The sequence below is a fragment of the Oncorhynchus kisutch genome, linkage group LG9, assembly GCF_002021735.2.
Source record: "Oncorhynchus kisutch isolate 150728-3 linkage group LG9, Okis_V2, whole genome shotgun sequence".
In the NCBI taxonomy this organism is placed as follows: domain Eukaryota; kingdom Metazoa; phylum Chordata; class Actinopteri; order Salmoniformes; family Salmonidae; genus Oncorhynchus; species Oncorhynchus kisutch.
Window position 1 is genome coordinate 7,346,261 of NC_034182.2, and position 14,640 is coordinate 7,360,900.

Below are 14,640 nucleotides of genomic sequence, written 5' to 3' on the forward strand. Positions count from 1 at the left end.
ATGTAGCATATACTTCTCAATGTCACTCAATAATCCCTTGTCCGCTGTGCTTTGGACAAAAAAAGTCACTAATAAAAAGTGTCCCTCCACCCCATTTATGGTAAATTAAGAGGTTCCTGTGCCAAGTGCTGCTCGTGCTCTTAGAAGAAATTACATTGTCTTGCATTTCTTACATCAAGAACCTTCCTGGTAATCCACTTGGAAATGATTCACCGGTGCATTTGACACGGAGATGGTCCTTTCGAAAAATGGGATGATCAAAGCTGTTTTCAGTAATTGATGTACAATTATATGAGGCTTTATTTATAATACGATTATTGTTGTTGCAATAATATAATAGCCTAATAGTAAACCACTAAATAGTTTACTGTTCTGCATACACAGTTATCCAGATGTTATAGCGTGTGCAGCAAAATGCTTGTCTTACTAGCTCCTAACAGTGCAGAAAAATGTCAAACAACCACACAAATAATCAGAAACTAGAAACAAGAAATCAAGATCGAATCAGTGCAGTAATTGCCCCATAGGTTGGACAGTCACGGAGAGAGAAAGAGAGAAAGAGAGAGGTGTGTGTGTGTGTGTGTGAGGGGAGGAGGGGGGGCAGTTATTATCTCATGCTGACTGGAAAGGGTGATGAGGATTCATGTGCCCTGTGACTTTCAGGCTGGAACTGAGATCATCAGGGAAGATGACATAAACATGAAGCAGTGACTCTATTATCCTGTGATATCCTCATCATCGGGAGTTTGGTGGGAAACACATTGGGAACTAAAAGATATGGGCTTATGTTAAAAATGAATAAGGAAAACCAAACACAGGAGGAAACATCAGTCCTGCTTGTGTAAGGTAATACCGGTTGCATATCTTTGAGATATACAGTATTTCAAACATATTCTAAATTCTATTGATGCTGTTCAGTGTCTCAACGTGCAACAAATATGAGACAAGCCTATACTGAATAGTTTCTAAAAGTTTCTAAACTATATTATATCTGCAAGTAAAATAGGTGTCAGGAAAAACCTATTGCGATGGTAACACACACACACACACACACACACACACACACACACAAACACACACACAAACACACGAACACTAAGCCAAATGGAAGCAGTCTGGTTGAAATAACTTGGTCCAAGTGTTCCCTGCACATTTCCAGGGTCACTAATCATTATCATGTCCTCATAAATATTTGGAACAGTTTTGTCTATTATTGAACTTGACCGATGTAACCAAAAGCATTAATCGAATTAAAGTGTATTGTCTCTTTAAGAGCTGTCACTCGAGCCTTTGCTGCTTGTCATTTTCTGCAACAAGATGGCGGTCGTTCCAGAGAACAGGGTCCTCTCCTTCAGTGTTTTTAAATGGAGCTCTTATTCCTCTACATATTTACCAGAGTGAGTAATGCACACATACGTTGACCACATGTATGTATTTGTTTTCGTGGCTGCAGGTCTCATTAACTGCCACAGTGCATCGAATCGTCTCTCCACGGCCTAGCTTGACTGCGAGCTAACTACTCCACCGTTAGGCAACGGGGATAACGTTAGCTAGTTAGATTTACTTGAGTAAACAAAATGCACGCATAGCCAGCTAAATTGATTATTTTTGTGTACTGTGTGACGTTTTGTCGTGCAATGTAAAGCCGATATTGTTAACTATCTAACCGCTATACTAACGAGTTGGCAAAAAAAAGCTAGCTAGTTAAGTTAGCGAGCTCGCAAACTAGACGAGCATGCCACCACCACTAAGTTAGTAGCCAAAACCACTCATTACTTTTTATATTAGCTAGTTAGCTAAATAGTTAACTAATCATACTAGATAGCTCCTTTTTTCACCTACACTTTTTGTAGGCATGTTTAGTCTGACTGTTCTGTACCCGTTCGTGCAAAGCCAAAGGGAGAACTAGCTAACGTTAGTATGTCTCTATGGCATTGCTTGGGTAACCTTACACCATAGGAAATGTCTGTACAGTCAGCTATTTATGGAACTTATTATCCCGCTCTTTTAACGCGTGCAATTGCAATTTTCAGCACGAATTAGCTTGGAACAGGCTGAAAATGTGTCTTGGGCTGCGTTTGCACAGGCAGCCCAATTATAAAAAATAAAATAAAAATCCACTAATGGGTATTTTGTCCTTAACCATAAATATTTTTCAAAGCTGGTCTGATTGGTCAAAAGACCCATTAGTGAAAAAAAATACCAGATTTGGTCTGCCTTTGTAATTGCAGCCTTGAAGACAGTAGTACCACTGCCTCTGTCACAATACCATTCCATGTTTGATGATGATGAGGGATGTGAGAGGTCATCATCAGTAGGCCTAATTTGCTCTGGCCAATGCCGGAACAAATTAGGAACGCCATTCAGGTCACAGTCCATTTAGTTTTCAGATGTAAGAAACACAAGCTAATAGTGTAATTACAAAATGATAGTAGATTTATATTAAGAAGCAAAGTGACAACTGCATCATTGTCATCAACATTGTTGCATATGCTCCATGGACCATTCAGACTGAACGCAAGTGTCTCGTGGTCAAGGGACAGCAAATGTTGGTCTGTGTGGAAAGTGTATGGAGAGTGACAGTGGTGAAAGATGACTCAAGTAGCGAAGTAAACTATAAAAATGAATGTTACACACTGCGTATCACATTTAACAAACAAAAACATTCAAATATCGTTATAGAAGGTGAAGTAAAAACCCAAACTGGTCCATGCACCAATACCAGTATACCGCCCAGCCCTAGCAATGGATAATGCAGATTGCATTCATCATTTCGCATGTTAGATCATTTTTAATTATAAAGCTTACCAGTACTAGTTTCGCAAAACAGTGGTTTGAGGCAGTCGTGTGTTTTGTTTTTAAAGAAGCACAACAGCAAAATAGGAGCTTTGCATGGTGAGTCAGTCCTGCAGCTCAACTTAAGTGTGGTGATCAAGTTACACTTGTATGAAATTCACTACTAATGTTTTCCAGCTATATATCTTATAACTATTAACCTGTTCTGCTAGCGGAACCCCTCGCCAACACCCAATGAAATTGCAGGGTGCCAAATACAAATCACCAGAAATCAAATTTCTCAAACATACAAGTATTAGGCACCATTTTATAGCTAAAATACTCGTTAATCCAGCCACAGTGTCTGATTTCAAAAATGCTTTTACAGCGAAAGCTCCACAAACGATTGTTAGGTCACCACCAACTCACAGAAAAACCCAGCCATTTTTCCAGCCAAAGAGAGGAGTCACAAAAAGCACAAATAGAGAGATAATTAATCACTAACCTTTTGATGATCTTCATCAGATGACACTCATAGGACTTCATGTTACACAATACATGTATGTTTTGTTCGGTAAAGTTCATATTTATATCCAAAAATCTTATTTTACATTGGCGTGTTACATGTTCCAAAACATGCAGTGATATTGCAGAGAGCCACATGAATTCACAGAAATACTCATTATAAATGTTGATGAAAATACAATTTTTAGACATGGAATTATAGATACACTTCTCCTTAATGCAACTGCTGTGTCAGATTTAAAAAAAAACGTTACAGAAAAAGCATAATCTGAGAACGGCGCTCAGGGCTAAACCAGCCAGAGAAATATCCGCCATGTTGGGTAGTCAACATTATTCATAAATAGCATTAGAAATATTCACTTACCTTTGATCTCCATTCAGACGAAACGTTCAAAAAGTTATATTACAGGTCGAAGAAACTTGTCAAACTAAGTATACAATCAATCTTTAGGATGTTTTTATCATAAAAGTTCAATAATGTTCCAACCGGAAAATTCCATTGTCTGTTGAAAAACAATGGAACGACAGCTACCTCTCAAGTGAAAGCTCGTGACTGAGAACGAGGCTGTAGGCAGACCACTGACTCAAAGAGCTCCCATCCGGTCCCTCATCACATGAGAAGCCTGAAACAAAGTTCGAAAGACAGTTGACATCTAGTGGAAGCCTTAGGAAGTGCAACATAACCAATATCCCAATGTGTATTCAATCGGGGTGAGTTCAAAAACTACAAACCTCAGATTTCCCACTTCCTGTTTGGATTATTTCTCAGGTTTTTTGCCTGCCATATGAGTTCTGTTATACTCACAGACATCATTCAAACAGTTTTAGAAACTTCAGAGTGTTTTATATCCAATATTAATAATAATATGCATATATTAGCATCTGGGGCTGAGTAGGAGGCATTTCACTCTGGGCACGCTATTCATCCAAAAGTGAAAATGCTGCCCCCTATCCCAAATAAGTTTTAAGTGAACTATTTAAGATATACCAAATACATTCTCTTCAGCTGGGTTTTGCTACATAACTTGTGAATGTTGCTAAATAGCTCATGTTAACTAAGCTTGCAAGATCAAGCTTCTTGGTAGCAGCAGCAGAGAATCCCCTGCTGCCTAATATTTGTTTTGTGCATGCTGCAAACTGCGTTTTAAGATACTTGCATAACTTTGAGCTGAGTTGTCTGTCCAAGTAGTAAATATTTGCATGCAGTTGTTAGCATTTACCTAGCATTCGCTATGAGAATTTCTTTGTACTTACCAGATTGCTAACAAGTACTTTCTTTGGGGCTTTTTTTACATTTGAAAAAATTAAATCCTAACTTGTGAGCACTACCGTAATACAGTCTATCCCGGAATGGCACAGGCATGGTATGGAAATCTGGATACCGCTGAACCCTGATCATTGGTCTCTGATCTGTACTACATAGAAATGCATAGTTCTACACAAAGGTAGAAATATGCAATATCATCCTTTGCATATATAGGTATTAATTGACACACTGACTATTATTCTAATGAGCTCCGCTCCCAAGCACGACCAAATTTGTTTGGTACGGACTGAACTAAATCTGATCTAATCATGGACGTCTATGTTTCACAAGTTTACACATCAAATTACAGTACAGTAGAGTTTAGTACAGTAGTGCCATATAGTACAGTACATTATACCTTACTCTAGTGTGCTCTACGTTACTCAACCTTTTGTTGTCCAGACTGTTTTCACCCTCATGCTTTGACAACCAGATGACAGAAAAAGAAAACAAATGAGCTGAACATAAGAGAGGACAGTAGGTGACCCAACTGTAGTTTGTGACTACTCTGACTTAGTAACAGTATTACGAGTTTTAATCCGTTAATAATTCATAAACTGAAATGTATATCAGGAAAAACACCAACTAACCTAATTGGTAGGTCTACCTTTACTTGTTACTTCTGTGAACCACAGACCACATGTTTTATACATGAGCCTATCGGTGCAGTATTTTACTTTGGGGGGGGGGTAAGTCAATCAAATGAAATAGAATTTATTTTAAAAAGCCTTTCTACATCAGCAGATGTCACAAAGTGTTTTTATAGAAACCCAGCCTAAAACCCCAACCGGCCAGCTATGATGGCTATGATTTTCCAAGCCAGGATGGCTTGGAAAACTCCCTAGAAGGCAGGACCCTAGGAAGAAACCTAGGGAGGATCCGGGCTCTGAGGGGCAGTCAGTCCTCACCTGGCTGTGCCAGTTGGAGATTATAAGAGTACGTGGCCATTCAGGCCAGCTCAAGATGCAAGTGCCTTGGTTAAGGCCACAATGGCAAGAGATGCTATATCAGTGGCGGTTTTAGCATGTAAATCTTGGTGGGGGGGGTAAAAATAACGATGGATACATGCCCGCTAAAGACGCAACACTAAACAATACATTAATTTTAACGGTGACAGTGTCCACAAACTGTTAGGACCTACATAAAGCAGTTGCAACAGCAGTCCCAACACCTTACCACTGCTACATCTGCTACATCAGTGGAGGCTTGTCTGGCAGCGAAACAGTTCATTCAGCCTCAATTACTGCCCTTTTAAAAAAAACAGCTCATATGGCAAACTTGCTTAAACAAATGTGTTTTCTACTGACAACTGACATGTCCCCTTATGCCATAGTTTGCATAAGGGGGGGGGGGGGGGGGGGATGTGTGAATCATGACTACGTCAGTGATCTTCAAGTCGTCGCTCTAGAAAGATACCCGAGTTGGATGAAAGTTCAAAACATTTCTTCCCAGTCGTCGCTAGTTTTTCCAGAGTTTCCAGTTGTCTTGAACTCACTGTAGTCAGATTTTGCAGTTCTGGGTTAACAGTTGTTTTGGGCGCAGCATAAATCATGTTTCATTAACAGCATGGCCAATGTTGAATGTTTATAATTTTAAACTAGGTAAAGAGACCCTTCATCTTGGACTTGGGACCCACTGCCACTCCACTGAATAGCAGGATAATGATTGCTTTGCAAGGCTTGCAGTTAGTAGAGGTCGACCGATTAATCGGAATGGCCGGTTTTCATAACAATCTGAAATCTGTATTTTTGGACACCAATTTGGCTGATAAAAAAGGATTTTTTTTTGGTGTGTTTTTTTTTTTTAACACCTTTATTTAACTAGGCAAGTCAGTTACGAACACATTCTTATTTTCAATGACAGCCTAGGAACGGTGGGTTAACTGCTTCGTTCAGGGGCAGAACGACAGATTTTCACCGTGTCCGCTCAGGGGATCCAACCTTGCAACCTTACAGTTAACTAGTCCAACGCTATAACCACCTGCCTCGTTGCACTCCACAAGGAGACTGCCTGTTACGCGAATGCAGTAGGCCAAGTTGCTAGCTAGCATTAAACTTATCTTATAAAAAACAATCAATCAATCATAATCACTAGTTAACTACATATGGTTGATATTACTAGTTTATCTAGCGTGTCCTGCAACATATAATCTGACTGAGCGGTGGTAGGCAGCAGCAGGCTCGTAAGCATTCATTCAAACAGCACTTTCGTGTGTTTTGCCAGCAGCTCTTCGTTGTGCGTCAAGCATTGCACTGTTTATGACTTCAAGCCTATCAACTCCCGAGATGAGGCTGGTGTAACCGAAGTGAAATGGTTAGCGGGGTGCGCGCTAATAGTGTTTCAAACGTCACTCGTTCTGAGCCTTGGAGTGGTTGTTCCCCTTGCTCTGCATGGGTAACGCTGCTTCGAGGGTGGCTGTTGTGTTCCTGGTTCGAGCCCAGGGAGGAGCGAGGAGAGGGACGGAAGCTATACTGTTACACTGGCAATACGAAAGTGCCTATAAGAACATCCAATAGTCAAAGGTTAATGAAATACAAATGGTATAGAGGGAAATAGTCCTATAATTCCTATAATAACTACAACCTAAAACTTCTTACCTGGGAATATTGAAGACTCATGTTAAAAGGAACCACCATATGTTCTCATGTTCTGAGCAAGGAACTGAAATGTTAGCTTTCTTACAATGGCATATATTGCACTTTTACTTTCTTCTCCAACACTTTGTTTTTGCATTATTTAAACCAAATTGAACATGTTTCATTATTTATTAGAGGCTAAATTGATTTTAGTGATGTATTATATTAAGTTAAAATAAGTGTTCATTATTGTTGTAATTGTCATTTATTACAAATAACATTAAAAAAAACGGCCCAATTAATCGGTATCGACTTTTTTGGTCCTCCAATAATCGGTATCGGCGTTGAAAAATGATAATCGGTCGACCTCTAGCAGTTAGCCACTGATTCCTTCTAAACCATTCATTGTTGAATTTGCGATTTCCAACTTGTTGTGTAATGTTTATGTCCAATAGCCGAGGAGCACCGATACGTTTTGCCTATAATTTCTCTTCATTATTTCTCTTCATATGACAAGGATTAAAAAGGATTTGCCAGTAGATTGACAACTTGATTCATGATGATGACTGCTAAGATTTTGAAAGTATGATGTTGACATAATCAGTCCAGTCAAAGCTACTGTAGATAAGATGTGGTTTGTTGTTTTTTTATCTGTGGCCAATGACCTTGAGCCTTCTTGGATGGGCACTTCAAATGTAACTCCATGGCAGCACCCAGGGGGCTTGAATTTTCTAGCTCTACTCTTAGATTTAGTGATGACGTAGTGTCCCCATGAGTGACAGAACACTGAGCCAATCACGGTGCAACACTCCGTATTTTCTGCTGGCTTGCCCCACCACCACAGAAAGCACTGAACTAGGATGAACACCTGCATTTTGGAGCTGCCTTAAGTATGCGGTTTTATTAACTTTTTTTTCTACATTGTTTGCAAACTGATATGTGACACAATAACATGCAAAAAATGTGGGGCTCAAAGCAGGCTCTGCACCATGTGCCCCGAATGACAGGTTGCCAGTTTACTGTATAATACATGGGATCAGAGTGCAGCATCCTTCCATTGTCAATACCAGTGATAATGAATGAATGGGGGGGGGGGTCTTGAGCTTTCAGACAAGTTTTTTATATTTTTTATGTTAATGTCAAGCCCAGGAGAGAAATTAGAAGCTATCTTAAAGATATGTGGGTTTTTGGTAACAGAATTACAAGGCAATGTTTCTTAAGCTTAATTTCTCTTAAACTAAATGTGTGTTGATATAAGTTCTTAACTTCAATAATATTATTGTGTTTTGGATGTATTTCTAATACCTTTTTAAAGACATGTTCCGGTACTTTGGCAACTACTTAAACCTCCCGCTTTGGCCTAGATGTGTCAATGTTTAGTTCATACATGCAGAATCACTGTCTCACTTCAATTAGCCACGAAATTCCTAGTTCAAAAGGAACTGTTTTTCTGGAAGCTGTGCTGCGCTATTTTCCCCCAAGTGGATCTGCCCCCTAGCAATTCGTGTTCAACCAATGAGCTTCAGCCCCTCGCCATATGCGACAGCTAGCAAGATACACAAGATACCCGCACGGCAGAGCGAGTGAGAGAGCAGTGACACGTTGCACATACATGTGACGTAGTATGCCATTTTCAGGGACCACTTTTGCCTATACGAAAGTACCAGAGAATCCATCTAAGACCCATTTTCCTTCTGTTTGACCAGAAATCAAAGGCAGTACTTTATGCCTAATTTTTAAGATGGAAAATGGTTGAAAATGTATCTATGCCTTCATTTCCCCAAAATATACACGCTTAGCTTTTTTTGACTCCCAATTTGATATGCTGCTATGAACTCCCTGCACATGTGGTGCTCATGGGTCCTTTTTACATGGATATTACCCTATCCCTTTGCTCACAACAAATGGTTGCATGTTGGCTGAAACATGTCCTTTCTCCCATCTTTCCCTTTCTGTGTGTAGAAACATCTTGGTGGACAAACCCAATGACCAGTCCTCCAGGTGGTCGTCTGAGAGCAACTACCCTCCACAGGTAACGTCTGCTGTGCCCCACCCACATAGACACCTGTCTCATACTCAGGCCTACCTGTCACTCACACACCTTCCATGCCTTGTGCATTACCTGTCTTGGGATGGGGCTCTTCAGTAGAGTGTCTATGCCCAGTTGCATACAACATCCGTGTTCTCAATTCACTGGTGGCTGCAAAATAGTAGCGCCTAATAGACGGGTTGGTTGTCTAGCAACAAAAGCATTCAACTATGGGGCAAAACAGACTGCGTTGGCTTAGATTGACGACATGTAAACTATATTTAGTCTCCAGCATTTATTGAAAACCTAAATACATTTGCACAATGTGCACATGTTGCCTCTCAAATACATCGTAACACTTGTTGGATAGCTAGCTAGTGAATTTGAGCCTTTTTAGCATTGACATGAAATCAGGCAAAACACCTCAAAACAAGACATGGTATAGTTCAAGAAAAAATATTAAACTAGTTGAAACGAGTCACTTACGATTCCCCACATAGCAGTTTCTTGTCATTGTTGGTAGCTATCTGGCCATCCAGTCATAAAATCCACGGACTTCTGCCCCATTGAAGTGTTAGCTGACAATGCACGCATCTTCAGTATGCATCTTGCATTTGCACTTTTGGGAATAGGATGTTGCCCAGCGTAGCGTGTTTGACTGTGTTGTGGTTACGGGCAGAGGAAATTGAAAGTTTGTTTTTGCAGGAAGAGGAAACTAAGCATGTCCGTCTTAACCACCTAAGCTAGACATTCAAGTGTGGCAGAGGAAAGCAGATTTAATCGATGCTCCATCTGTGCTGCTCTATCCCCTCTGTCTCTCCCAGAGGGCTCAGGCCAGTGCCCTGTCCTGTCGGTAGCAGATATGCCCAGGCTAGTTACCACTCCAATGACCTGTGAACAGCAGCTCTCCTCTGCGGTCTGTGCCATCTGCAGTGTTGTGAAACATGTTCGGAGAGCAGTAGAATGAAAACTGCAGTGTCATGTGTTGATAATATAGATCGGACACTGCGATATGAGTTATTGTGAGAGACCGCTGATCAGATCCTCCCCTCTATTTTCCCTCCAGTACCTAATGTTGAAAATGGAAAGGCCAGCGATCGTTCAAAGCATCACCTTTGGGAAGTATGAGAAGACTCACGTGTGCAACCTGAAGAAGTTCAAAGTGTTTGGTGGGATGAGCGAAGAGAACATGACAGAACTCCTGTCCAGGTAATGGGCGAGGGCAGTGGGACAGTGAAGTGTTATTCTTTACTGTATAAATAACTGTCTGTACCATATTTATTCCTCTGCAGCGGCCTGAAGAATGACTACAACAAGGAGACCTTCACCTTGAAACACAAGATCGACGAACAGATGTTTCCCTGCAGATTTGTTAAAATAGGTGAGTTTGGAAATGGAATGGGCCCAAGGCTTGGGCCTAGGTGTTGTACAGACTCAGTCCAGCTTGAAAATGGTTGTAGTGAAGGGATGCTACACGGCTGGAGATGGAAATAAGTCAAACTGGTGTAATAGTTGATGACTTAAATTATAGACCGTTCTCTTTGTCTCTCTCAGTGCCGCTGATGTCTTGGGGGCCCAGTTTTAACTTCAGTATCTGGTACATTGAGCTGCATGGCATAGAGGAACCTGATGTAGTGCAGCCCTGCCTTAACTGGTACAGCAAGGTGAGCCTGCCTCTGAGACGCTCACATACACAGTTGGTTAAGGGAGAGAATCAGTCTGAGTGTGTTACTTAAGCAATAAGGCCAGAGAGGGTGTGGTATTTGCAGAGTGTCTGGATACAGCCCTTAGCCATGGTATATTGGCCATATACTACAAACTCCAGAGATGCCTTATTGATATTATAAACTGGTTACCAACGTAATTCGAGCAGTAACAATAATATTTTGTCATACCTATGGTATACGGTCTGATATACCATGGCTGTCAGCCAATCCGCATTCAGGACTCGAACCACCCAGTTTATAATTAAGCAATAAGGCCCGATGAGGTGCGGTATATGGCCAATATACCATGGCTATAGGCTGTTCTTAGGTACGATGCAACTCGGATTGCCTGGACACAGCCCTTAGCCATGGTATATTGGCCATATACCACAAACCCCTGAGGTGCCTTAATGCTGTTATAAACTGGTTACCAACGTAGTTAGAACAGTAAAACATTTTTTTTTGTCATACCCGTGGTATACGGTCTGATATACCACAGCATTCAGGACTCGAACCACCCAGTTTATAATATGAAGTATAACATTTCATGAAAAACATTGAACAAAGATGGAGCCAATATTACAGTGAGTGTGTTCCCTCCCACCCCCTTGGCCCCTCCCCTGTATTCCTCTAGTACCGGGAACAGGAAGCGATCCGCCTGTGCCTAAAGCACTTCCGGCAGCATAACTACACAGAGGCCTTTGAGTCGCTGCAGAAGAAGACACGCATCGCGTTGGAACACCAAATGCTGACACACCTCCACGACCGTCTGGTACTCCGGGGAGACTTTGATGCCTGTGAGGAGCTCATCGACAAAGCCGTCAAAGGTCCTGACACCCACACCTCCTCAGAAAGACCGATGGGGGCTGGACCTACTGCCCTGTACACATCAACTTCAATACAACTACATGACCTCAATCATCATACTAACTACAGACCTCTACCATCCCATGACTGCGATCTTGAAACCTAGCTCGGCTTATAGTTAGCTCATAAATTCAGTGGATACCATAGTGATTCATTATTTACACTATAGACCCATGTATCTATACATTACCTTTTCATTTTATCAGATTGATTTGAAACCACAGGGCGTGGCAATGTCATCCTGACATCATATTTTCTTTTTGAGGTTGAAAAGGTAACAAAACTATTCACTTCTATCTCCTGGCTAAAATAATCTGGACAATCTTCCTGTGTTTGACATCTTCCTCTGTAGACGGTTTATTTAACCAGTACATCAGCCAGCAAGAGTACAAGCCAAGATGGAGTCAGATCATCCCCAAGAGTAACAAAGGTACAACCGCCCAAGAGCCACGCCCAGATGACATGAACAGTGAGACAAACTACTCAAGTAGGAAATGTGTTCTCATTAACAAAATGCTATGGTATGCTGTACACTACCGGTCTATAGCGATTAATCCATTTTTTCCCCCCGTCTCCCTTTCTCTTCTGATCCTCCATTTTCCTTCAACACTCCATCCCTCTCCTACATTTTATTCCCTCCTTTCCCTCAACCCCTTTCTACCGCTTCCATCGCTCTCTCCAGGTAATGAGGATGACAACAGACCAGGGATGAGGGGAGGTCATCAGATGGTCATCGATGTTCAGACAGGTGAGGCATGCTGGCTAAAACCACACCTAGACAACACCCCCTATAATGTCGCCGATTACTTCAACTGGAATTCTTCCTCTTCCAAATGTGTTTTACAAACTGGCCTTAGAGGCCCCCACCAGAGGGCGATGTCATTCTTGTCCTTTAGCAGAAATTGACGTTTAGGTTCCACCTCTGCAGAATGACGCAGGCTGATAATACATATTCAAGAATTGGGGGTGGGAATGCCGTGGGTGCTTTCCACATGGAGTGGACAAATAACAACAAGTAGGGCACCAACAGCTGTCAGTGTAGCTAGCTAGCATGCTAACCTTGTCCGGCTAACTAATGTTATCTGCTACACTGCATTCAAAAGATTAGGCAGCTAGGCTATGGTTGGTTCTGGAGTTGGATTTGTCATAAGAATGTAGGGAAAACTTTGCCACAGGTGGATAGGGTAAAGCAGTGTCTTTGCAATCTATTGTATCTCCAAAGGTTTGTCATTGTTCATAAATTGTGGCTGGGAATCTGGAAAGAATTAAGATGACGCTCTGGTAATATGGATAGCCTAACTATCAGGGGTGCAACTTTCACTGGGGATGCCCCCCCTCCCCCACCCATTTTTGTCCCCTCCAGTTTTCTCATTAGAATGTGACACAAAATGAGGCAACGGTGTGCTTTAGGACCATGCGGATGCCTCCGAGCAGGCTGTTTGGAGTGTTTATCCAACTGGTTAAGACCAAAGTTGCGTTCCTGCCAACTATTGAACGGTGTGGACTAGAGACACATTTTTCTACAATGTAATGGACACGGGGAAACCTTTGGTAGGCTCTTGCCATAGTTCTCACAGCTAGTGGAGGTGAAATGATAGGCTACAATGACTGCGTGCCGCAAATGATAATTAACAACACCCTGAGCGCATCGAACACAAAACACTAATACATGATGTAACGACAGCACAAGCTAGATAAACAAGTTTGTTGACATTTGATTTCTAGCAGCACCAATCAAAGCAGTGGAGTGTGTTCAAAACCATTCATCTTGCAGGGAGCGTGATTCCAAAATGCAATTTTAAATAAGTGCAAGTTGACAATTTATCCAATGAATTTTGGTAAAAAAAGTGGAGGTGCAAAAACATAAACATTGTACCCCCTATTTTAATTTGTGCCATGGCTCAGCCTATACTTGACTGCCTATGGTTAAAAGCTGTAGCCAGAGAAGGAAGAGGACGCGAGACAACCTACTCACTGTTTTTCTTTCTTTCTGGTTCAATAAAAGTCAATGAAGTAAGTAGACCAGACCCAGCTGCTGTTGCATTGGTGTCTGTGGGAGACCCAACCCATGAACTAGACCGGAACTGACAATGTTTTAAAATGGAAACAGCCTATCCGCCGTCTTTGCTGTAGCCAAATATTCTCTATATTGCTCAGCTTAGTTACGACTTGCAAACTTTGCAGGTGTTTCTGATTTAATAAACAATGCCATGCTGGTGGGTGGTACCATTTGATGTAAAACCCAGCCCTGAAATGAAACGTGTGCACGTCATTTCATAGGAAAGGACACCGCATTGGCACGAAGTGGGCAGATGGGGTTGTCACTTCAAGCCCAAATATATTCTACTTTGATTAAAACAATGACTTATTGACTTTGTGTTGTCCAACGTCGTAGGTAAGCTCTTGCAATCGTCTTTCAACTCGAAAAAAGTGGATTTCTACTGCTGTGGGCGTACAAGACATATTATTGCCTTTTTAAAGCTGTTTTGTAGAAGACACAGTGGTTATTTTAGTGCTCTGTAATGTTTTGGTGCCTTACTTGCCTGTAGGGGTTTGTAAAGACAAAGGCTTGTATTGTGCACAAGTGTATACAGGCTGTGAGAAGCCTTGCATCTCACTGGTCTGTCTCTCAGGCCCCCAGACACTGAGTACTGTGTTTTTGGCCAATCCAGATGACCTAGAGTAACCCCCCCCAACCTACAAAAACCTCCACACAGTCTGCACGCCATGCAAACATTACCCCTGTGTGCTGCTCTGCTGATTTGCCATGGTTACGGCCCATTGAACCTGTGCACCACTGTGTTAATTATGCACTCAAGCTACTCAATTCAGGGGTTCTTCAGGACTTCTGGAATG

The 14,640-nt window shown here is 41.6% G+C and overlaps 1 protein-coding gene across 3 annotated transcripts in view; it reads left to right on the forward strand.

The window, feature by feature from the left end:
* Window positions 1-1,286: 1,286 nt before the first annotated feature.
* The window catches only part of LOC109896708 (muskelin), a 32,218-nt gene continuing 18,864 nt past the window's right edge, over window positions 1,287-14,640 (forward strand). Inside the window, exons 1-8 of one of the 3 annotated variants that reach the window (XM_020491023.2) lie at window positions 1,287-1,397; window positions 9,145-9,214; window positions 10,278-10,420; window positions 10,504-10,592; window positions 10,766-10,875; window positions 11,552-11,744; window positions 12,137-12,253; window positions 12,467-12,532. In XM_020491023.2, the coding sequence (XP_020346612.2) occupies window positions 1,318-1,397; window positions 9,145-9,214; window positions 10,278-10,420; window positions 10,504-10,592; window positions 10,766-10,875; window positions 11,552-11,744; window positions 12,137-12,253; window positions 12,467-12,532 (868 nt within the window). In that variant the 5' untranslated portion in view covers window positions 1,287-1,317. Of the gene's footprint in view, window positions 1,398-9,144; window positions 9,215-10,277; window positions 10,421-10,503; window positions 10,593-10,765; window positions 10,876-11,551; window positions 11,745-12,136; window positions 12,272-12,466; window positions 12,533-14,640 lie in introns of all 3 variants that reach the window. The other 2 variants (XM_020491024.2, XM_020491021.2) reach the window with 2 other exon arrangements.